The sequence below is a fragment of the Hemitrygon akajei genome, chromosome 3 (genome assembly GCF_048418815.1).
Source record: "Hemitrygon akajei chromosome 3, sHemAka1.3, whole genome shotgun sequence".
NCBI lineage: Eukaryota > Metazoa > Chordata > Chondrichthyes > Myliobatiformes > Dasyatidae > Hemitrygon > Hemitrygon akajei.
In genome coordinates, this window is record NC_133126.1 from 162,954,081 (window position 1) to 162,980,244 (window position 26,164).

The 26,164-nt window shown below is 39.7% G+C and overlaps 1 protein-coding gene across 1 annotated transcript; it reads right to left on the reverse strand.

Annotated features, from left to right (window-relative positions):
- Positions 1-2,644: 2,644 nt before the first annotated feature.
- LOC140725576 (erythropoietin-like) lies at positions 2,645-25,877 on the reverse strand. Its single transcript, XM_073041205.1, has 5 exons — positions 25,081-25,877; positions 24,687-24,814; positions 16,274-16,354; positions 14,312-14,476; positions 2,645-6,626 (listed from the first exon to the last, which is right to left on the reverse strand). The coding sequence occupies exons 1-5, from the start codon at positions 25,091-25,093 to the stop codon at positions 6,474-6,476; spliced, it is 540 nt and encodes a 179-aa protein (XP_072897306.1). The 5' UTR covers positions 25,094-25,877; the 3' UTR covers positions 2,645-6,473.
- Between the last annotated feature and the right edge of the window lie 287 nt (positions 25,878-26,164).

The window sequence follows — 26,164 nt, forward strand, 5'->3', positions numbered from 1 at the left end:
AGGTCACCAATGTAATATTACAATTGCAGTAGCCAGTTGATGCACAATGAGCTCCCACAAAAAAATTCTGATAATGACCAGATAATCTCTGTTTTAGTGATACAGCTTGACAAATAAAAGTCTTAGCTATATCAAGGGCTTGATGAAGCAACTCTGATTATTGTTATATTTTTATGATAAAATATAAATTGATTTTGCTAGCATAACATAATGCATTGAAATTGCTATTTCCTGAATATAGAATCTATATTAGGTAGGATCATGCACCAGAAACAATTGCATAAAAAATTACAGAGTGAAATTGTAAGAAAGAATATTAATAATAATGCTGACTCTGTTCTTTGAGCTTGAGATTCATTGGAGCACTGATATATAACACTATTTATGGATAAAGGGAATTTAGCTGAGAAATATTTTGATGCATTATTCTGACAACATGAAATTAGATATGACTCATTCTGGCACTGAGTTACATGGTTGTGGATTGAAGACTTGTTCGAGAGAGCTGACCACAAAAATTGCAGACTGACACTCTGAGATAATGTTGCATAGCTGGCGGGCAGAATTTTGGACATGATATAAATCTGACTCCTTATGCACTTGCACAGGCAGGTGAAAAAGTTTCCATCACACTACGAAATTTATTTCAAAGAAAGATGGGGATTCATCCCAGGTTACTTGACCAATATTGTTATTACCTTACCCTCCTTCCAACTGAAATGCCACCAGAAATCCAACAGCCATATTTTTACTACTGATGAACCAATTGTCTCTTCTGAGTACCAATATATCACCCACTGCATCCTTCTTCTCTCTCCTCCCTCCGCCCCCCCCCCCCCCAGCCCCAACGACTACCAATTGCAGCCCAGTTACATCCTCCTAGAGTTCGCACAGGTTCTATTCCCAAATGCCAACACCACTTCTGGGCCATGGTCTCTTACAATCTCATTATCTTCCACCTAAGCTCTGGATTACTAACAAGAGAAGACTTTTCCTAGGGTAAGCCATGCTCAGGAGAATACATCATCTTAGACCATTTTACTGTTAAATTTGGCAGCTGTGGGCCCTCAAACAAAAAAAAAAAGGCAGGTTGAGCCTCTGCATGCTGACTATTTATAGCATAAACACAAGAGGTTCTGACGATTCCTGAAATCTTGAGCAACACACACAAAATGCTGAAGGGACTCAACAAGTCAGGCAGCATTTATGGAGGGGAATAAACGGTCGACGTTTCAGATTGAGACCCCTTGTTGGGACTAGAATGGAAGTGGGGGGCAGAAGACAAAATAAGATGGGAGGAGGGTGGGGTGGAAGGTGTACAAGCTGGCAGGACATCGATGAGAACTGGTGAGGTGAAAGTGGGTGGGCAGGGGAGGGTGGATGAAACAAGAAGCTGGGAGGGGATACAGTAGGTGGACTATGTATAACATATTTACTAGCACTGTTTGATTTCTAAGCAATTATCTGGTCACTGATACATTGTAGTTTGTAGAATATAGCTGTATCTCCAACAATGAGTACATTTCAGAAGTATGTCAGTAGCTGTAAAGTCCCCTCAAAACTAGTCAATTATCTCCAAGACCTAGGCCTTGATACCTCCTTGTGCAACTGGGTCCTTGATTTCTTCTTTTGCAGACCCCAGTCAGTTCAGATTGGCAACAATACCTCCTCCACAATCTCCATTGGCACAGATGTACCACAAGCCCCCTGCTCTGCTCACTTTATACTAATGACTATGAGGCTAAGTACAGCTCCAATGACATATTCAAGTTTCCTGATGATACCACCATTATTGTTTGAATCCTCGGTGGTGACAAATTGGCATATATAGGACTGAGATTGAAAATCTGGTTGAATGGTGACCCAACAATAAACTCACACTCAACATCAACAAAGCCAAATTATTGACTACAGGAGGAAGAAACCAGAGGTCCATGAGCCAGACCTCATCAGGGGATCGCATGTGGAGATGGTCAGTAACAACGCTCCCTCTAATTTTATTTTACCAGCTGCACAGAACAATCATTGCTCTGAGCAGGAAATTTTTACAGCTGTGCTGCATGGCTGTGCACCCACGCAGGTTAGAAGGAAGAGTGTTCAGTAACTTTAAATTCCTTGGCGTTATCATTTCAGAGGATCTGTACTGGGACCAGTTCGCAAGTGCCATTACAAACGAAGGCACGGCTCACACACCCAGCATGTCATTTAAGCCTTTGACAGACTTCTATAGATGTGCAGTGGAGAGTATACTGACTGATTGCACCACAGCTTGGTGTGGAAACACCAATGCCCATAAATGGAGAAGCCTACAAAAAAAAGTGGATACGGCCCAGTCCATCATAGGAAAAGCCCTCCCCATATCTCCATCAAGTGCTGTCACATGAAAGCAGCATGCATCATCAAGGACCCCCACCATACAGGCACTGCTTTCTTCTCACTGCTGCCTTTGGGAAGGATGTGCAGGAGCCTTTGGTTCCACACCACCAGGTTCAGGAGCAGTTATTACATTTCAACCATCAGGCTCCTTAACTATTCCACAGCCTACGGACTCACTTTCAAGGACTCTTTATCTCACGTTCTCAATATTATTTATTTATTAGTATTCACTTTTTGTAATTTCACAGTCTGTCTTCGTATGCAAATTGGATGTTTGTCCTTTGTTTATGTGTAGCTTTTCAATGCTTCTATTGTGTTTCTTTGTGTCTGCTGTGAAGGCCTGCCAGAAAATGAATGTCGGGGTATGATGACAGAAATGAACTCAGATAATAAATTTACTTTGAACATTGAAGACTTTGGGAAGTTCTGAAAACAACATTAAAACTAGTTGAATTAGCAAAAATAATTGTTATGCTTCTGCATTTCTAGCTTTATGTTGCTCCACAGCAGTAAATTCAATTTACAGACATTCAGATAAGAAATGGAACAAAAGGAATTGAAAGAGGTTTGCATTTTATTACACCATAAAATATAACTTTCATGTCAGCTCTTTCTCTCTTTGTCCTTTGCAATGTGACATTGCTCTAGTAATTGGAAGCCATGGGGATAGCTTAGTCTTAATTTCCCTTAAACAACATAATTATAAACACATTTTCTTAGAATTTTATTTAACAATCTTTAAAAAAGGATTGTGTAATACCATAAAGAACTTTTCATTTAATGAACTGCTTATTCTCCACTGCTGTGCACTTGAAATAATTTGTGTTGTTCATAATGCAGTTTTTATCCTTAAGGCATTTGCAATGTAAAAAGAATAATATTGTATAAAACTCATGGAAATTAAAAATTCAGCCACATCATAATTGAAGATGTATGCAAATAAAATGTAATTTTGCTGGATGTAAACCAAACTTTCCATAAGGACTGGCAAGACTGAATTTCAACAGTAAATCTGTTTTTTTGGATGGATTTTACTTTATAAATACACTTGAATTGAAGATTATTTTCTCATTGGAGCAGAGCAAATGGACTAAAACACCACAGAAATATTGGATCTCATTGCTTTTGTCCCATGGGATTTTGCAAGATTGTAAAAAGCCAAGGAAGGAGGAGAATACTGTTACACAAATGGATTGTGATTGCCAGAATTCTGGGTAAACAGCAGGAGTCAGTTTTCTTCCTGAGAAAAAGAAGTTTTCTTTCTTGTGCCCAATTTACAACAAATATGATTTATTTCAAAACACTGCATCCTATATTTAAAAACATAATCTTATTCTTAACTTCAGCATACTTTTATTTTACATATAGTTTAATGTTACATTCAAATAAAAAATGATGAGACTGAGTGCTGAATTTTGGACACTCCTTTCTATTTGGAAGTCATCTCATCCCACCAGGAGACTGAGAAGAAGCAATTTATTTTGGATTTTAACTCAGGATAGGAATCAGACAGGTGGGAAATAAACCACCCAAAAGTCATCCATAAAATACTTGTGCGATTTTAACTCTTCAGGGTTACTTTGCTTGGCCCAGTCAGTTGTCTGCCCAAAGTAGCAGACAGTTCTTGACCAGGGGCTAGTGTGTAACAACAGACAACAGAATGTTATTCATGGAAACTTAAGCAATAGTTTTTGACACTATAAGCTGATAGAAAGAGGGTTCTGTAGACAGAAGAGACTTGGAAAGACTAGAGAGCACTCCTGTCATTCTGCGTCACAAAGAAATTTGAAAAAAATTACAAATTGACCACTCTGGGCTTCTTTTTACTCCAACTCTATTTCAACCTTGCTTCAGCTGGTGGAAAAGGCACAAAGGTTTTCTCAGTCACACCACTGGACAGAATGCAAGTTCAGCTCCCAATGATCTCATCATAGTTTAATCATCATATCTATGTAGCAGCTCAAATGGTTTCGTAAATATCATCCTATTTAGTCTCAAGAAGAAATCAAAATCAAAGATTGTGGGAGCAACTGGACTGTTTGTGAGCAATTCTCCAGGGCAATTCTAACTATTTGCCCATTTGCTCAGTTTTCATTGTGCATTCATTGGGGGTGTCTATAATCTTGAAGCCTTAGCTTAATTTGTATTTGGGGTGATCTCCCTGTATATTCTGGGCAGGCAACGAATGGAAGCAGATGAGAAAGATGAAAAATTGAGTTGAAGATATTCTTTAAAGTGGTGTATAAATTTGAAGCAATGCCTTGGTTAAGGAATAATAGCAATGATACATTTTGCAAAGACTGCTAATATTCCTAACAGTTTGGAACCATTCTAAGAAGTAAAAATGTCAGCCAAATATAACATAAAATCACCACTGATGTTGGAAAACTTTTATAGAAATGACATTCCTTCCAAATTCCATTGATAACGTTAAATGAATGTTCCACATTTGTACCTCTTTTAGGCTCTCTCGCCCTTTTGTAACTCCCGGTTTCCATAGATCGTATACCGTCCCTTTTGTTCTACCCTCCCCAACTCTATGCATCTAAAAATCTGTTAATCTCTCTTATCAAATCTGATGAAAGGGCACAGACCTGAAATGTTAATTCTATTTGTCTCTCCACAGAATTTAGTTCATTTAGAGATACAGCACAGTAACAGGCCCTTTCGGCCCAATGACCCTGTGCTGTCCAACGACACCTATGTGGCTAATTAACCTCCTAATCTGTACATCTTTAGGATGTGGGAGGAAACCCACATGGTCGCAGGGGGGGACGTACAAATTCCTTACAGACAGCAGCAGGGATTGAACCGGTTGTTGGCATTGTAATAGTGTCATGCTGTTACACTAACATGCCACCTAGATGGTGTACCTCTACCCCTAATAGGCAGTTGGAAGAAGGTTGCCAGGTGAATGTAGTCTTCTCTGACCTCTCTTGTTCCCTCATTGCTTTTCCTTCACTTTCACTAAAAACATTTCTAAAGGCAAACTCAATAGTATCGATCTGCCAGAATAAATATGTCCCATAACACATGGCATAGGTCACCTTGCTGTGCTTGATCAAGTTAGAAAAGATAAAAGAAAAACAAAGCATACCCTCAAAGTCAGAAACTTATACTTTGAATGTTGAAAATCTGAAACAAAAACAACATTCTGGAAATACTGATCCAATTAGACAACATCGGTGGAGACAGAAACAGAGTTAACATTTCAGGTTAACAGCTTTCATCAGCTGTCTCTGTTAACAGAGGTTCCCAATCCTCAGTTAGTGGTGGGGTGTATGGCATAAAAAAGGCTGGGAACCCTGCTTGATAATAAGGTTGGAAGTTCAAATTTTAGTGTTCTCAAATTGTAAAATGTACTTTGGATCAGGTGAGAGGTATTGACCTGAAATGACAACTTAACTAAAAATTTGGATGGGGGGGCTAAACGTACAGAAATCAGTTTTGATGGTTTCCATGCATTCTCCAACTAATTGTGACCACTTTGATTAAATGTGACCAGTTCGAAAGAATGTATCTTAGTTTACTTGTCTTTAAAATAGTATGTGATTCCATTGCACTTGACAAACATCATAAGTTGTATGTATATCATTAATAACCCAGCAGTTCTTCCTACGAAGCATCAATAATGCTTTATGTATAATATAATGCTCAACCTGACTCAACAAGGATTACTCTGACTGATAATTTTCAAAAGTGTTGTTTTGGATTAGATTGATGCAAGTTCACTAATTCTGCAAAAAAAAAAATGACAGTAACAAGTAATTAGGGTTACAAACTATAAAAATGAATAGAAAACTGCCAAAGTAAATCGGGTAAAATAGTCTCCATGTTTTGTATTATAGCCACAAACTCGTGCATCCAAGTGAGGCCTTGGAATTTGTTGGCATTGCAACATGCATTTGGCAACTTCTCCTAAATTCAGAACTTGCATTTTCTTCCTCTTGAATTGCACACAATAGTCAAAATTTCAGTGCTGAACTCCACAAAGTGCAGAATATACACATGCAGGAATCTGGTTGTTGGCACCTTCAAAGTTTCAGTGCTGAACTCCACAAAGTGCAGAACACGCACATGCAGGAATCTGGTTGTTGTCACCTTCTTCTTTGTTTGCAATATTCTTCTGCCATTTCCCGGTAAAATATATTGATCTTTCCACACATCAGGCGGGTGTATGTGTATAATACGTTCTGTACAGTTCTTCCCATTAATGGCTTTGTATGTTCATAAACCTGGCTTGATGTGTCCTGTAAGGTACAACACGGGTTTATAACTTGCAATGGTTTGTTGAAATAGCACCAGTATTTTCCACCAGATCCTTTGACACTGAACAATATCCTATAGGATTTATAATGGTTTGGGGAGAATGTGCTAAAACTATCATGTCTCTCCAGAATTAAATCTCCAGACTGAAATTGAATTGATTCCATTGAAAATAAAAGAGCTGAATTCCAACTAAAACAGTAAAAATACCATATTTTTAGTCACTTTCTTTAGATAAACAAAATTGTCAATCAGGATGGGGCAACACATAGCTTAATATGATTTTAATGTATAACATATGTTCCTGCCTATTTTCTTCCGTACATGTCACCGAAAATGCATGAGAAATATTGAAATCTCTTTTCATGAAGCAATCTCATAAAAGTGAATTAACCTTGGATTGTCAAAACTAATTTGCTATGGCCAAATAAATAACAAACTGCACAATATGAGCAAGTTTCACCTTGAAATTCATTCTAGGCTGGTATTATTAAATGATCGGTATAGTAACAGCTACTTCTGAAATTTGTTTCCACTGCTCAATATGACTAATTTTGAGTGGCCACTATATAGTTAATTTCATAATATTGATTAAGGATTAATTTCTACCTGAATTATTGTGTTAACAGTAAAGCAAGTTACATTGTATTTGGTCAACTTCATGGATGTATATGTGTTGCTGAGACTAACACAGCTCGAAGGTGTGATGGTCTCAGTGGAAGGTTAACCATGGGAGTCACCACTCAAGCCCTGTTCCTGGCAGATACCTTGCCTGCCTTCGATGGGGCACAATCTGAAAAAATTACAATAACTGTAAAATCACTTAAATTTCTCCGATTTGTAGAAGCACTTAAAATAGTAACAATTGCTTTAAATAATTCAAAGGATAATTAAATGTTTATCAAAAATAATGACATTAGGGTTAATGAAAACATATTATATTACTACAAAGTAATGAAAAATATTTAACATAAATTTAAATAGCTTTTCAGAGTGAATGGAAATTTCATTGCACTCAAATTAACGGAAATTCAATTCTGATGTTGAGCCTGGATTCTGATGTTGAGGAACTATGCTGATCTGGTTCCATTTTTGTACTCTAAGTGCCCATTGGCACAGCTGCCATGTGCTGGCATCTGTCATTCAGCATGGCCTACAGTTACGGTGGGTCTGTGTAAGTTCGGGACTTAGCCGAGAACAGCTGAATGCCAGGATTCTTTTTGGAGCCACTGCCAATGCAAGTCAACCTATTAACTGTATTAGAAATAAATCAAGTTATATGGGACTGAATTCACAACAATATTAAGTACCACAGTACTTCTATCATTTTGTTTATATGTCCATCTGGAATCCTTTTTTTCTGTTAGACAACATCTCATATGCTGAAAAACAAGATCATAGTTCCCACTATACACCTTAAATTCTGAAAGACCAATGTGGAGTTTTAATAATATCTGTCCTTCTGGATCACATCTGTTAACATGCTTGAACATTTTCATTTTTAATACCCATTTTTTTCAGAAACTAATAGCACACAATGATGCACTCTTCTGTGACTAACAGCAGCTTTCTCTTTCCTCAGCCAAGCAAACTTTCTTTACTAACGCTAGACAGGAATGCACTGGGCCAAGTGTCCTCATTGTATATTGACTTCACTCAATGTTCACACATTAACAACCTTTGGGTTTAACTGAATATGGATCAGGAGCAAAAACCTGGGTTGGGTTAGTTAACTAAAAATCATTTGCATTCTTACAAGGCAGTTATTGGCAAATTAATCACTCTGGCACTGGGAAGTTTGATCACAAATCAAAAGATAATTTCAAATTATCAATTTGACTGAAAGCAATTTGCAGACAGTTTGGATCAACTGACATATTTCCGTTCTTTGCTAATCGTGCTGGTGGTGTAATGAAGCACAGCCATCTTCATAGTGGTTTCTCACTATCTCTCCAGGGATAGGCTGGAGTTTCTGTTCACATCCTACACAATAGTAATAGTAATAAAAGAGCCCCAGAGTTGGGCCTCTTGTCCAGTCCCACCTGGTGGTTTGAACTGCATCAAATTTCACCTCCTAGGCAAAGTGCTGGAGTATTATTAACATCCCCCTTGCCAGAGTCGACAATCCTAATTCACTCACTTAATCGGCATGGTATCAGTAAACATAAATTAAGATTATTAGAACGTGGAAGCAAGTAATCTAGAGTGTTCTTTTACTTCATAATTATATGATATACAAAAGTTTTGCTTTGTTGTGAATAATGCAGAATGTGCATATTCCAGTGTTAAATTAAGAAAACTATTTCACAGGTGATAAATTTTACTTCAAATGATAAATTTGAATTCTACACTTAATCTCTCTGTTCGCTCTGGTAAAATTTCAGTAAGTCCTTTGAAAACTTTGGCTCAGGAGTTACTGTTTGTTGTATTTTCTTGCAAGTTTTTTATGCTGTTGTAACAAGAGAATGAACTTTTTGTTTAACTAAGTTGGTGACTTCATGAAAGCAGTAGATATACAGTATATATATATATATATATTCAGCCTCTGCTATGTGTGCTAACCATGAACAAAATAGCAGCTGCACATTGTACACTGTTTCAAAAGTACAATTCACATCAATTTAACCAAATTTTGGAAGTAGATGGGCAATTAATTTGTGTATTCAATTCAAGCAATCAAGAATTTCTTCTTCATCACAATGCATAAAAGTGTTAATGATTTTATACATAGCACACTGGTACTGATGTCTCTATCACTATAAACAACTACTCTGATTTAAAAGCAATGTTAAATATAAAAATGCAGTATGTTGGGAAAAATGCAAATCACAATTTTTAGTTATCCTGGTTTTCATCATTTTAATAAAAATATCTGTCACTGGAGAATATGCTAGGGTTCAGAAATTAAGAAATTTTTGCAAAAGTACTTAAAAATTGCTCTACATCCTCAGCTGGATTAATGACCCTCTAGGGTTTTGAATAGTTAGGCATATTGTCTGGCTGCTTTGTTTCTAAAGTAGGCTTTTAGTAGTAAAGTAATATTTGTATCTAATAGCACTTAAAAGGATTTATAACAGCTTTCAGAAAAATAATTTAGCCCATAATTACTTCAGATTTCTGAAAAGAACGGAAACAAAAATACTCTGGAGAAGTTATAAAGAAAGAAAATTGAGCTGTTTTTGTCTGAAATTCTACTACACTTTTTGTAAGTTCTCTAAATCTTGCACGGTGTCATTGTGCACTTTGATAGGTATGATTTTCTTTTCTATACTTGTAGTAAATATATATTAGGAGTTGAAAACAGAGATGCTTAGCTCTCAGTGTATATACCTTTCTAATGAGAATCGATGATGTACTGGTAAATAGAAGGAATAAATAGATCTGCAGAGAGCAACTTAAAAAGAGTCACCATGCTCCATTTAGCCATTTAGCAACTGCTGATGTTTTTGTTCAAGACTCTGTATTGGAACTGAGAGCAGAGAGTACTAGGAAACCATTCAATAGTCTTATAACAGCAGACTAGAATCTGTCCTTGAGCCTAATGGTATGTGCTTTCAGGCTTTTGTATCTTCTGTCTTATGGGAGGGGAAAGGAGACAGAATGTCCAGGGTAGGTGAGGTATTTGATTATGCTGGCTGCATTACTGAGGCAGCGAGAAGTACAGACAGAGTCCATGAGATCTGCTCTGCAAATCAACTCTTCTGCACTTGACCTCGCTGGTGTAGAAGAAGCCATAATGGTAGTAATGAATGCAATAGATGCTGGAGGAGGTGCATGTGAATCTTTGTCCTCCCTGGGAAGGCTGTTTAGATGTCAGAATGGTGGTCAGGAACAAGGTGTAAGTAAAGTGTTGCATCTCCCGGAGTCAGAGAGGAGTTGGTCATAGGGAATGAATAGATCAGGAAGTCAAGGAAGGAGTTGTCCCTGAGGAAGATGGAAACAGTTGAGGAATTCAAAGTAAGAGGACATGGGCTTAAAATGAAAGAGGATATATTTGTAAAAAAATCTGAGGGGCAAATTGTTCCCACAGAGTGTGGTGGATAGATGAAATCAGCTGTCAGAGGAGTTGGAAGAGTCAGGGAAAATCACAATGTATAAAAAACATTTGTCAGATATATGGATAGGAAGGGAATAGAGGGATATGAATCTTCAGATCTTTCAGCTCCCCTAGCATCTTCTCCATCATAATAGCAGCTACATTCACTTCTGTCCCCTGACACTCTCAAATTTCATACATGCTGCTGGTGTCTGAATTATTAAGTTCTTCCACCATTTCTTTTTTCCTCATTACCACCTCTCCAGTGTCATTTTCCAACAGTCTGACATTCACTCTTACTGAGTGGAAAACATTTGCTGTCCACTTTTATATCATTTGCTAGCTAATCTTCACATTTCATCTCTTCTCCTTATTGCTTTTTTAGTTGTCTTCTGTTGGTTTTTAAAAGCTCCCCAATCCTCCAACTTCCCACAAATTTTTGCTATATTGTTCTCCCTCTCTTTTGCTTTTTTTGCTGTCTTTGATTTCCCTTGTTAGTCATGGTTAGTCATCTTCCGTTTAGAATACTCCTTCTTCTTGCTTCCTAAATTACTCCCAGAAACTCCAGACATTGCTATTCATCTCTGCCAGTGTCTCCTTCCAATCAGCTTTGGCCAGCTCCTCTCTCATGCCTTTATAGTTGCCTTTACTCAAAAATTTAGCTTATCCCTCTCAAAATGCAGTGTGAATCCTATCATATTATGATCACTGCCTCCTCAGGGTTCCTTTACCTGAAGCAACTAATCAAATCTGGTTCATTGCACAACACCCAGTCCAGAATTGCCTTTTCATTAGTGGGCTCAACACAATCTGTTCTTGGGGAGTAAATTCAGAAATCAGAGGTGCAAAGGGACTTGGGACTCCTTGTTCAGTATTCCCTAAAGTTGAGCCAGCAGTAAGAAAGGTAAATGGAGTTTTAGCATTCATTTCAAGAGGACTAGAATATAAAAGCAAGCATATAATGCTAAGGCTTTATAATGCACTGGTCAGACCGCACTTGGAGTATTGTGAGCAGTTTTGGACCCCGTATCAAAGAAAGGATGTGCTGGCATTGGAAAGGGTCCAGAGGAGATTTACAAGAATGACTGCAGGAATGAAAGGTTAACATATGAAAAATGTTTGATGGCTCTGGGCCTGTTCTCGTCGGCATTTAGAGAAATGAAGGGGAATCTCAATGTAATCTATTGAATATTGAAAGCCTAGATAAAGTGGGTGTGGAGATGATGTTTCCAAAAAAAGGAGAGCCTAGGACCAGATGACACAGCCTCAGAATACAAGGACATCCCTTTAGAACAGAGCTGAGGAGAAACTTCTTTAGCCAGCAAGTGGAAAATCGGTGAAATTAATTGCCACAGAGGGCTGTGGAGCCCAAATAATTGGGTATATTTAAAGTGGAGATGGATAGGTTCTCAATTAATAAGTGTGTCAAGGGTTACAGGGAGAAGACAGGAGAAAGGGTTGAGAAGTATAATAAATCAGGCATGATTGAATGGTGGAGCAGACTCACTGGGACGAATGGCCTAATTCTGCTCCTATATTTTATGGTCTTATGTGATGCCACTTCCAACAACCTGCATTTGTACCCCTGGTTCTCTTTGTTCCATCACCCCTCGTAGCGAACAGGTTTGTAGTGAACCAAGGTTTATGATTTACATCAACGATTTAGATGAAGACATTGAGAATAACATCAGCAAGTTTGCTGATGATACTAAACTGGGTGGCAGTGTGACATGTGATGAGGATGTTAGGAGAATTCAGGGTGACTTGGATAGGCTGAGTGAATGGGCAGATACTTGGCAGATGATGTTTAATGTGAATAAGTGTGAGGTTATCCACTTTGGGAGTAAGAACAGGAAGGCAGATTATTATCTGAACAGTGTAGAGTTATGTAAGGGAGAAATACAAAGAGATCTCGGAGTCCTTGTTCATCAGTCACTGAAGGTGAATGAGCAAGTGCAGCAGGCAGTGAAGAAGGCTAATGGAATGTTGGCCTTTATTACAAAGGGAATTGAGTACAAGAGCAAGGAAATCCTTTTGCATTTGTACAGGGCCCTGGTGAGACCACACCTGGAGTATTGGGTACAGTTTTGGTCTCCAGGGTTAGGGAAAGACATCCTGGCTGTAGAGGAAGTGCAGCGTAGATTCACAAGGTTAATTCTTGGGATGTCCGGACTGTCTTACGCAGAGAGGTTAGAGAGACTGGGCTTGTACACGCTGGAATTAAGGAGATTGAGAGGGGATCTGATTGAAACATATAAGATTATTAAGGGATTGGACAAGATAGAGGCAGGAAATATGTTCCAGATGCTGGGAGAGTCCAGTACCAGAGGGCATGGTTTGAGAATAAGGGGTAGGTCATTTAGGACAGAGTTAAGGAAAAACTTCTTCTCCCAGAGAGTTGTGGGGGTGTGGAATGCACTGCCTCGGAAGGCAGTGGAGGCCAATTCTCTGGATGCTTGCAAGAAGGAGCTAGATAGGTATCTTATGGATAGGGGAATCAAGGGATATGGGGACAAGGCAAGAACCGGGTATTGATAGTAGATGATCAGCCACGATCTCAGAATGGCGGTGCAGGCTCGAAGGGCCAAATGGTCTACTTCTGCACCTATTGTCTATCACTCTTACATGACTCCCTTGTCCACTTGTCCCTCTCCACTGGTCTCCCTCCTGGCACTTATCCTGCAAATGTGATAAGTGCTACACCTACCCCTGCACCTCCTCCCTAATCACCATTTAGGCCTTATACAGTCCTTCCAGGTGAGGCAACACTTCACCTGCGAGTCTGCTGAGGTTATCTTCGATAGCTGGTGCTCCCAGGTGAACTGCGGTGCAGTTTGGGGGACTGCTTCATCAAGCACTTTGCTCTGTCCACCACAGGATATTGCATTGGCCACCCATTTCAATTCAACTTCCCATCACCATTCAGACATTTTGGTCCACAACCACCTTTACTGCCACGATGAGACCACACTTAGGTTCAGGAAGCAACAGTTCATAGTATGTCTGGGTAGCTTCCAACCTGATGGCTCAATTTCTCTAACTTCTAGAAATGTCTCCCTCCTTTTGCTTCTCTCTTTTTTCATCTCCCATTCTGGCTCCCCTCTCACCCCTTCTTTACCCATCACCTCCCTCTGGTGGCCCTCCTTCCTCCCTTTCTCCCATGATCACTATGCCCTCCTAACAGCTTCCTTATTCTTCAGCCCTTTACTTCTTCTACCCATTACCTTCCTGCTTCTTATTTCATCCCCCCTCACCTTCTCAGTCAACTGGTTTCACCAATCACCTGCCAGCTTGTACTCTTCCCCCCCCCCCCCCATCTTGTTATTCTGGCTTCTTCCCCCTTCCTTTCCAGTCCTGATGAAGAGTCTCAGCCCAAAACACTGACTGTTAATTCTCTTTCTGATGTTGCTCGACTTGCTGAGATCCTCAAATTGTGTGTGTGTGTGTGTGTGTGTGTGTGTGTGTGTGTGTGTGTGTGTGTGTGTGTGTGTGTGTGTGTGTGTGTGTGAGTGAGTGTGAGTGTGTGTGTGTGTGTGTGTGTGTGTGTGTGTGTGTGTGTGTGTGTGTGTGTCTCAAGATTTCCAACATCTGCAAAATCTCTTGCGTTTATGAATTGCTGACTTAACATCTTACCGGCACATCCATCAGTTGTAGTATGTGGATGAAAGTTCTAGTATTCCTGTAAATCTTATCTAAGAGAGGTTCTGTAGAATTATTCGTGATAAAATGTTTTGCTGTCCGCGTTGCATTAGAAAGCATGATTAGGCCTGCCTTGATTTCTTCATTTTTCATATGTTTCTATAAAAGAAAATAATATAAAAACACTGTTTAAGAGACATCTAGACTCAAGTTCACATTACAGTTTATAGGTACACAGTGTAATTATCCTGGCTCAAAAATACTGTGCTGTTCTATTTGTGCCTTGCCTGTTAGCAGGTTTTGGCAGTAATCAGGCTAATGTGATGCCCAGTGGAAGTACATAATTATAGCACTGTTGATTCCAGATTGGTGTTCCTCTAAAAGGTTGTGTGTTTTAATGTAAAATTATATAATGATATCTGAACCATAAACACAATACAACTATACACTCCGCAATACTGAAAGCTACTTACCTCCCCGCAGTGAAGTGTTATTTAGATTTAATCCACCTGAAGGAAACTAACTAGAAAAAGAAATGACTTGCTATTGTTACTTGCATTAAAATACTGCAGCATTTAGAGTAACTGTACAAATAGGCATCAAAACCAGAGGCTGATGGGAGCAGTCAGGAGAAACACATATTGGTGGTGAGCCGAGTCAGAATGACTGGTGAATGACTGTACAAATTGATAAAATAAGATTGTTGAGTAGCAGAGAGAGGAAGGAGTGAGCTGACAATTGTCGGGGTGTCAGGGTGCATGACAAAGTAACAGTCACTTTTAAAAAATAGCTGTTGGAGACTGGAAGAAAAAGTGAACACATTTTGATTGGAGGAAAGTATAGGGTGTCAGAAGTCGTTATTTTACACAGAGTGTGTGTGTGTGGAACGCATTGCCAGGAGTGGTGGTAGAGGCAGATCTAATAGGGAGATAAAAGGGACTCTTAGATACGTAGGCACATGATAAAAGAAAAATTGAGGACCATGTGGGAGGGAAGTATTAGATCTTGGAGTAGGTTAAAAGGTTGGCACAACTTTGTGGGCTGAGTGATCTGCACTGTGTTGTAGTGTTCTAAGTTTTATGTAAATTGAAACAGAGACATACATTCACATCTGACAGAAAGCCAAGGGTGGTTATCTGAAATAGTTATATTCAATATTAAGTCATGAGGGCTGTAACATAAAATGAATCAGAAGATGTTGTATTCTTTCTTCATCCAAGCTGTGTTTGCTTTCTCCATTGTGGACCACACAGTGGGCATGGAATACAACACACTAACTAAAGTGAATTTCTGCTTCACATTGCAGGAGAGTTGGTCCCTGGATGTAAGAAGGAATGAGGTAAAAGGGCATCCTTACAATCGATGGAAAAGGGTGTGGTTGAGATGGAACCATGGCAATAGGAGTCATGGAGGGAATAGTTCCTTCAGAATGCTGGAAGTTAATAAGAAGAGAAGACCTGAACGGTGGTGGAATTGTATTGGAGGTAACTGAAATTGTGGAGAATGGTCCATTGAGTGTGAAGGCTGGTGAGATGGAAGGTGATGACAATGGAAAGACTAAACATACTCTAACTGGGAGAAGAAGTAATAAGACCAAAAATACAGAAAATAGAGGAAAAGTGTTAGGAAAAGAAAAGCAGTTAATATTATGACAAAATTTGTTACCTTTTTTCCCTTAGCTGTCATTTTCAATTACATATAGTCGAAAAGTAATTGAACAACTATAATTTTAGCTTGTTTTGGGAAAGTGATTAAGAAATCCTTTATTTTATACCTTTATAAAATTGCACAATTAATGTTAAGGAAGAGTATCTGTGCCATCCTTCAAATTTCTGCATCAAAATATTAACAATTTGGCATCTCCAATTAGGTCCTGCTAGAAGTTCTCAGGAGTTAAGTAATTGTTTTAAAAGCCATAGATTAAATGTGATATCTTTACTGAACAGGGGTACTTACACTTTTGGACCTCCATGCTCGCAGATTAAGACCAGTTCTTGGAAGAGGAATTGCATTAGGAAATTGAAATCTTTGGTTACACTGAAAGAAAAGACAAAACAGAAAGGCTGACTAAGTTATTCTGGAAAAATAACAGAGGGTTGCTTGTGTAAATCCATGCTCCCCACACTGAATGTTACGTGCAAATCTGTAAAAATAAACTGTTTTCCCTTTTTTCTCATTCTGTTCATCTCCAAAGCACTTGTTCCCTTCCAGGAGTTTGGTTCCATAGTCTTGTTATAATACTCTGCCCTAAAGACCAATATTCATATCAGTGCCATAAAAATATCATCACCCTTTAGTGTTGCTCTTAAACTTCCATTAGTTGCCCAAAAGCAGACCACATTTTGTCAGTCAAGCATTCAAAGGCCCATAGAATTACATCTCCTTGCATCTCAATCATTTTCCTACATTTTCGATTATCACTAGCCTCCAAAATAAATTGAAGAATGAATTTAAAAAAGACAGTTGATTTGTGGGAAAATAGGCATGAATGCAGGAAAATTAAATGTACTTTATTAATTGTGATAATCTGTTAAAACCAGTTAGCATATTTTTTCCAGGGTGAAGGGGATGACAACAACTTTCAACTGCATAAACATTTAATTGTTTTTCAAACAGTTTCCCAAATATTTAATTGTGATATTAAATTAGATCTCTGGGGTGATTTATCTGATTGAATATCATCTTTAATTCATATGCAGTTCAAACCAGAAATATAGCTGGTTTAGCTCCTGACATGTGCTGCAGAAACAGTTGAGTTGGGAACCCAAAAACAGATGGGCAGATGGCAAGCCCCAGTAGTGGTCTAAACTGGAAGAATTGGATCAGCCCATGATTGAATGGTGGAGCAGACTCAATGGGCTGAATGGCCTATTTCTGCTCCTATATCTTATGGTCTAAAGACCAATGAGCAGGAAAATTGGAGGCCACCAATCCTGGAATGGTTGAGCGGCAGGGCCAAAGCTTTCAATGCTTGATGAGTTGGATGAGCTGGTCCACTGCATTGGAGACCTGTCAAATCAGGTATTGCTTTAGTTATCAGTCTCAAGCAAAGCTCATCTGCATTTAGAGAGCCAACATATTTGTACTCAAAACCCCTCAGTTTAGATCTGCTCAATGGAAATGTTAGCAATGGCAAGGAGGCTATAAAAGGAAAATGCCACTTTTTTAACTAGCTGGAAATTTTGAGGCTACAGGCAATCTGGATGTGGTTTGTGCACAGCAGCCACAAAGCACTGTAATGTAGTGGCTTTAATAATGCGATGGCTCTCTTCAGCTTGCAGCACCTTTTGGATTTGTGCCCTTTTACTAGCAGTGAGCTCCTGGAAAATAGGCATTCTGCATTTCAGGGAATTCAGCAGATTAAAACGATTTTGCATTGGAAATATAGATTGTTTCAAGTTGAGTGCTTTATCAGAGCAATTTTTCTTTTTCCATTTAAAGTAAATATTGTAATATGCTTCTAAAGCAGCAGTTGGCAGATTGTCCCTTTGTCATCTGTTCACTAGTACTGGCAAGTCCTAGCCTCATTTCAGGTATTTAATGACCAAGATAGGAACTACCATATTTACAAAAATATACATTTGTTGCTTTCTGATCATCATTTCTTAAAATCATAATAGTAATCTAATTTTATGAAGGTATGACTGGAAAATTTTATAGAAATGTGACATTCATTGCATTGTCTCTTAAATACGAGTGTTTTTTTTCACATCTCGCATTATGTAACTGAAAACCAGGTTTTATTTTGTGACTTCTGTTTCCTTAAAGTTCAGGAACATTTTTTAATATCAGCTTCCTTCCTGTATTCCTGTCTCATTCTGAAGCTGTCTAATGCTCTGCTTAAGTTCAGAGAATAACTGAATGCCTCCAGGTATTTAACTCAAGGATCATTTCTCATTTATGAGCAGCATGGGGACAACACAGGGAATCCCAGAATCTGTAAACTGCTGGAGGAACACAATGGGGGAGAGGGATAGTCGACATTTCATGTTAAAGGCCTGCAACCCTGAGAGTGGAGAGGGGAGTAGCCAGTATAAGGAAGAGAGGGGGTGTGCTGGTGAGATGGGAACCCCAAGAGATCGGTGAACTGAAAAGTGTGAAGGATGACGGGCGGGTCAAGCCAGGTAGGGAAGGGTTGAGGAGGAGGGGTGGAGTTAGGAGCCAAAGACAGGTGGATGATGGAGGCAAGCAGAAAAACAGACTTGGAGTTACGTTTGGGGAGGGAAGGCAGAGGTTCACTCTCTGCCTCTTGATTCTATCTACCAGATAGTTCACCCACAGATATCTTCCCTCTCCCCCTTCTGCGAACAGGTTATGTTCCCATCTGCCATTCATTTCTTCCTTAGAGAACCCCATTGTCATCTCCCTTCCTTTTCAGATTCCAGCACCGGTGGTCCTTGTGTCCATGATTATCATGATCAAGCTGCTGCCTTCACAAGCCCAGCCTACTCCTTTTCTTGTCTAACTCTGTCGATCATCCACCTACCTCTATCTCACCACTCCACCACTTCCCCTCCCTGTCCCCTACATGGCTTGACCTGCCTATCAGCTTCCTCCCCTCCTCCATCCACCAATCACTTCAGGTTCTTGTTTCATCACTCCCCCTCTCTGCTCGTAGTCCTGACGCAGAGTGTTGACCTAAAACATCAACCATTCCTTTCCCCTCACAGATCCTGCTTGGCCTGCTGAGTTTCTCCAGCAAATTGTGTGTTGCTCCAGACTTCAGCATCTGCAGTCTCCTGTGTCCAGAATCTATCTTCATTTATTATGCTGAATACATTTACAATGCCAACAAGGCATGCTGTAGAGCAATGAATAACAGATATATGGCCTATTTCCTTTTCCCACACTGAAGGATATCCAAGTTTATTGCATTTTATCTGGATTTCCATCCAGATTGCATTGCATTACTGAATAGAGGAACCATTCTCAAAAATAGCAACTGGCCTATAACAGCCACACAAGTGGAACATGTTAAAGACTGTTGTCTTGTGATATTTACTTGATTCCTTCACTGCAAGAGGAACAGAAGCACATTCCTTTGGCTTGAAATGGTCTCCGTCAATCATTTACCCTGACATCAGTAAAAGTTTGGATAGCTTTGTCTGCAATTCTCAAATAGTCAACTCATTCCTCTAGTTATACTTTCAACTGTACAGACTGGATAAGCAGTTCCCACTCATTTACTCTCAGGGACTACCCTAAATATGCAGAAGGTATTAATTTAGCTCCCGTGCATATGATATCTTGAGTTTCAATCCAGCCAAAATCTGACTGTGATTTATTTCAGACATTTTCCACCAGTCTGATGTGAATTTCTTGAATTCCAGCTCAAGCTAGCTCTGAGGGGAACATATGAGTATTTTCATTCTGGGGGCCATTTGAAGTGCATAATTCTTTTGCATGTATGATCAGTTTATATTCTATACTCACAACATTGTTTGAAAAGTGTAGCACAAATAGCTACTCGAGAAAGCAAGTTGTAAAGTTGGGAGTAAATTTACTCAACCATTTTGTCCATTCATAGGATCTTAATTAAATGTTTTTTGATGTTCGATTTTAAGAACATTGGCTCTAAGGGGAAAAAACATTGGCTAAATTCCTTGAGTATCAGTAAATCCAACTCAAGTATGAACATTCAGATTTTTTTCATTCCATAGAGTAGGATTCATTCTGGAAGATTATTCTGCTCTGTCCAATTCTCTGATTGTAACATACACATAGAAACCCAGAAAAATGAATAATGATCATCTATCCAGGTAGGGTGGGAAAATTCAGAACTGATCTTCAAATGGTTTACAGTACATGCTGGAAATACAGCACATCAGGCAGCATGTGTGGAAAGAGTTAAAATGTTTCTTGTTGAAACCCCTTTATCAGTTGTCAGTGTTTCCAATGTTTTCTATTTTTATGAGTAGATAGCAAGCTCTAGTAAAGTCTAGCTGACATTCTTCCCTCTAGTGCAAGGACACTGAAACAGGTTAGCACGTCTATGCCTCTATTTTGGTTGAGAATGTCAGGAACAATATCACATTTTTAGGTCACAACCCAGTTCTTTGACAAAAGGTGTCGGTGATGGTTTTTGCTGTAACTATTTACATCATTATGAGTCTATCATTTATTTCTTTATTAATCCCATTACTGCTCCTGTTTGTAACTTGATCACCCCTGCATTCCACTTTATAACAAGCACTTGTTTGTCCCCTCTCCCAACCCCCTTTTCATTTACCTTGGCTTTGTACATGTTTAAAAACAGAGGCAGAATTTCCCTTTAGGGCCGTGCTATAAATGCATTGTAAAAATGGGCATCTTTGAGCTCCATTTCCTAAGAATAATAACAGCAGAAACAATAAAAGCAGAAGTAGAGAAGTTGGCCTATCATGTGTGCTTCACCATTCAGAAAGATCATGGTGACCTTTCACCTCAACTCCTCTCTCCTGCACTCGATTCATAATTCTTCATTCCCTTATTATCTAAAAATCTAACAGCCCCATTACCCCCTCCATATTTTCCTTCATCTGTTCCACCATTTCTCCTGACCCACACATATCAGCTCCATCAACACCCCTGTGATAACAGATTCTCTTCTTTATTCTTTAGCAGTAATGTGAAGCTATCTGCTTGATAACTCTCTGTTTCCTCTCCTTCCTTTAATAAAATACAGGGTTACATTTGTTATCTCCTTAACTGTGGGGACATTCTAGAAAAATGGAATCGTGGAAAATGGTATTCAGTGAATCTGCTATCTTCATAGCCATCTCCTTCAAAACCCCCAAAACCATGGGATGTAGGTCATCAGGTCCGGGAGATTTATTGGCCATTTGGTCTGATTAATTTCTTCAATGTCAGTGCTAACTACTTTCAGTTTCTTGTGCACTCTAGATCTGTTGCTTTCCAATATTTTTAACACAGACCTAAAATATTTGTTTGATTTCCCTGCTACCTCCTTATTCTGATATAAAGTCTGCTGTCTCAGTCTGTTTAATGCAGGTGACCAAGGTCAAATTTCTGCTCCAAATCTGTCGTCTTTACCAGTTCTAATTGGAGGTTCTTGATTGGAAACTGAGTTGTGGGGTGCCAAATAGAGACATGCACTCAGTGCCCACTTTATTGGGTACTTCCTGTTTGTGGTCTTCTGCTGCAGTAGCCCATCCATTTCAAGGTTCGATATGCTGTGCATTCAGGGAGAGGGACCACTGTTGTAACACGAGGTTATCTGAGTTACTGTCACCTTCCTGTCAGCTTGAATCAGTCTGGCCATTCTCCTCTGACCTCTCTCATTAACAAGGTATTTTCAGCCACAGAACTGCAGCTTACTTGATGTTTTTTTGGTGTGTTTTTCACACCATTCTCTGTAAACTCTGGAGACTTGTGTGTGAAAATCTCAGAAGATCAGCAGTTTCTGAGATACAACCCTATCCTGGATGAACAATCTACCTACCGTCAAAGTTATTTAGGTCACATTTATCCCCATTCTGACGTTTGGTCTGGACAGCAACTTGTCCACCTGGTCAACTTGACCAGGTTTACATACTTTTATGTACTGATAAAAGTACATAATTTATGGCTGATAATACAGAATCTGAGGCCACAAACCAGGCACGCCCAGGATCCTCTTCAGTTTGCGTATAAGGAGAAGGTGGGAGTGGAGGATGCTATCATGTATTTGCTGCACAAATCACTCTCTCACCTAGATGGGGCCAGTTGTGCTGTGAGGATTACATTCCTTGACTTCTCTAGTGCCTTTAACACCATCCAGCCCAAGATCTTAAGGCACAAACTAACGGAGATGGGAGTAGACTCTCACATGGTGGATTGGATAGTGGACTACTTGACAGATAGACCTCAGTATGTGCGGTTGGGAGACTGTAGGTCTGACACGGTGGTCAGCGGCACAGGAGTGCCGCAGGGAACCGTACTCTCTCCGGTCCTGTTCACCCTGTACACATCAGACTTCCAATATAACTCGGAGTCCTGCCATGTGCAGAAGTTCGCTGATGACACGGCCATAGTGGGGTGTGTCAGGAATGGACAGGAGGAGGAGTATAGGAAAATGATACAGGACTTTGTGATATGGTGCAACTCAAACTACCTGCGTCTCAATATCACCAAGACCAAGGAGATGGTGGTGGACTTTAGGAGATCTAGGCCTCATATGGAGCCAGTGATCATTAATGGAGAATGTGTGGAGCAGGTTAAGACCTACAAGTATCTGAGAGTACAGTTAGTCGAGAAGCTAGACTGGACTGCCAACACAGATGCCTTGTGCAGGAAGGCACAGAGTCGACTGTACTTCCTTAGAAGGTTGGCGTCATTCAATGTCTGTAGTGAGATGCTGAAGATGTTCTATAGGTCAGTTGTGGAGAGCGCCCTCTTCTTTGTGGTGGCGTGTTGGGGAGGAAGCATTAAGAAGAGGGACGCCTCACGTCTTAATAAGCTGGTAAGGAAGGCGGGCTCTGTCGTGGGCAAAGTACTGGAGAGTTTAACATCGGTAGCTGAGCGAAGGGCGCTGAGTAGGCTACGGTCAATTATGGAAAACTCTGAACATCCTCTACATAGCACCATCCAGAGACAGAGAAGCAGTTTCAGCGACAGGTTACTATCGATGCAATGCTCCTCAGACAGGATGAAGAGGTCAATACTCCCCAATGCCATTAGGCTTTACAATTCAACCGCCAGGACTTAAGAACTTTTTAAAAGCTATTATTAATGCTTTTTGAGATAGTGATTTAGATGCATATCATATTTTTTACTAAGTATTGTATGTTATTAGTTTTGCTACAACAAGTGTATGGGACATTGGAAAAAAAAGTTGAATTTCCCCATGGGGATGAATAAAGTATCTATCTATCTATCTATCTATCTATCTATCTATCTATCTACTGAGTTGCTGATAAAGTATTTGCATTAAGGAGCAGGTGTACCTACTAAAGTAGCCACTGAATGAAGATCCTCCCCTCTCCTTAAACCAAAATTTTTTAAATAAGGGTTTGGGGACACTCCTGCACATGTCTGTTCCATAATATTACAGATGAGTTCACTTCATAGGCTGTCTGATTTAATTGCCTGTACAGGACCCAGGACAACTTCAGCGGTTTCCCCCTCCGTAGATATTGCTGATGAAAATATTCAATGTTTTCTGCCGTTATTTCATATTTCCACCATTTATCTTTTTTTTGTTACTGAGGACTCCGAAAGTACCACCAATGTAGTGTAAAATAGGTGCAGGGTTTTCACCCTAAATGTCGACAGTTCCTTTCCTCTCGGATATGCTGTTGCACCCGCTAAATTCCTCCAGCAGATAGTTGTAATATAGATTAGTTCTCACAAGCAGCGAAAACAAAAAAGGTAATCGTTGTCATTGGTGCCAGTTGAGATAGAGGCTGGATAAAAATCCGGAGGCATTCGCTATCTTTGCTTGCTGATGTACCTGGGAGCGGCTGCCGCTGATCCCACTGACCCCGACACGGGTCAGCAACACGAAAGAGCCTATGAAGGCAACTTACTTATAAGCTAGAAATAATTCCACATAAAACATGCACAAAAATGTAAAAACGGAAAAGGCGGGAACTGGCGATAAGGCTGTTAAACTGCACAAATATTGCTGAGCTAGCAGATGTGTCTGACTCAGTTCTGACAGATGCTTCCGCGACGTACAGAACTTAAAACGCAATAAATAAAAACACACACCAACAAATGGAAAGATGAAATTGCGAAACTAAGTTGGAAGAGTGTTTTAAAAGAGCTGAATGCATATATTGGTCTGACCCCCCCCCCCCCCTCCTTTGTCTCCCCCAGGCACATCTTGAATTCCCTTAATCTGGGGACGTGTCTTATCCCACATATTTCTTTCTTCCCTCACCTGGTTCGCATTTTAGCAGCTGGCCATTTCTAACATTTCATATATTTTACAGGCACTTAAAAATCATATTTATTTTGGCAATTACGTTTGAGCAAAGGAATGTCGAGCCCCTGTGCTTTTCCAACAATCACAGCGCTCGCGTTTATTTATCTAAGTTTCGTTTGTTCAAATGCAAGAGTTCCCGGATTACCCATCATATCCTTGGGGGGGGGGGAGAAAAATCACACGTTGCCCCCTTTCCAATTGTTTTAAGCATCGGACGTTTAAAACTCCACAGTCTAACGTAAACCCACTACAAAGCTGCTGAAAGTTCACTGTCGGTACAACACGTGGCACATGACAGCTTGCCTTGATTTCACACCCTTTTGCTTTCGCACCAGTATTGTTAGCTGCAATGGGTTCTTTTCTTTTAGAAAGCACTTGGGACATTGGAGTAGCGGTTCTGTCATTGATAACATTAAATATAACGTACAGCTCAGTGCAGAGATTTGTAGTAAGTACTCTTACCGATGCCTTCAATAGGTCTTTCGCTTCCCTGATATATCGGTCCATTACGCGACTATCACATAGAGGGCGTAACAGTATCATCTTTGCAAGTCTGGTCTGTACTAGGCATGTTACGAGGAGCAAAAGTCCTGCAAATCAAATTATAAGGGACAGTTAGTAGCCCTTGATGCACTTTCAGTTGTTGGTTTTTATAGTATATTCATTCTTTGCACCGTGCAATCTCCGGACAAGCCCAAAAGCATTGCAAGATCCAAATGAAATCCATGAGTTTCCTCTGCGGTGCATTAATTGAACGAACTAATTAACAAAATGCAATTTTCTGAATGCTACTCCATCAACAACAGCAAAAAGAGAAATACCAGCTTAACCGTACAAACTTTTTCCTGGTACTTACTATTTAAATCCATAACCAGCGAGTTCTATTTTCCTCTTCTCTTACATGCCTTGATCCCGCTTGTCTGAATCTGTTTTCCATTTATATAATGTGCGAGATAGCAAGAGTCCCAAATTTCACAGGAATTTGTCTTTTGCGTTGAAAATTAAGAAGACGATTTTAATCTTATCACTTATAATAAGTTGTGAGACTTCCGGTTATTAAATTGTTCTGCATATCTGAAACAGAGTGACATCTCGACAAACTTCGTGATCTCACCAAATTTCCGCGACGTCAAGCGAAGAGATCAAATACGTTCCCGCTTATATGAAGCAAGTACATCTCGAAGCTAAGTGGATACTTTTAACATTTAACAGATTGGAACAGTCTTCCTTCCCAAGTCCTTTTAAGAAAACTTTAGTTCATTTCAGCACTGCAGATAGCTGCACGCTAGTCTCCGTGGGATTTAATAGCAGTGTAAAGCACATCTCGGCATTTGTTCCACAGAGTAACCCATAGGTTTAATATACTGGGGAAACTTGGAATGGGTGGAAGGATCCAAGGAGCGGTAGAGCATGGTTGTTGCGTTCTCCACAATCCCACAGCTGCAATTAGTGATGCCTGCCGTTTGCACTGCTTTCCTTCGCTGTAACTTATTAAAGCAAGAGCTTGCCATTTAATTCTGCAAATTCTGTCAAATAAACCTGTTTCAGTCATAGATCTTTCGATGGGACATGTTATATCGAACATATGGCACTAGTTTTCGTACTTTCATCCAACTTACTGGTCAGATTTTCGTCAGTTAGTTAGTTATACCTAACTTCTCTTCTAGACGTGTAAGGTACAGCCTGAATCCGGCAAACATCTGCTGGCGAGCAAAATAAACTTGCCATTGGTCAGGGTTGCGAAACTGTGGAATTCAGTACTGAGGTGGGCACATGGGATTTTTCCTGCCGCTTGCGTGGAGTGCAAGAACCAGCAGCGACCGGGTTTAGTTCTATTATGTAATTCTGTTGAAGTTATTTTTGATTTCATGTGATTGTCTGCAGCCTGACGTGAGGAAAGGCGAATTTTGGAACCTTTACTGCGCATGGCCACCTATGCT

Excerpts from the sequence above, each read along its gene's own strand:
- LOC140725576 (XM_073041205.1), bottom strand. Across the intron at positions 16,355-24,686 it reads AAGACCTATTGAAGGCATCG|TGTAACCAAAGATTTCAATT; the intron begins GTAAGAGTACTT and ends CTTTTCTTTCAG. Across the intron at positions 6,627-14,311 it reads TACAACTGATGGATGTGCCG|GACACATCAAGCCAGGTTTA; the intron begins GTAAGATGTTAA and ends TGTACCTTACAG.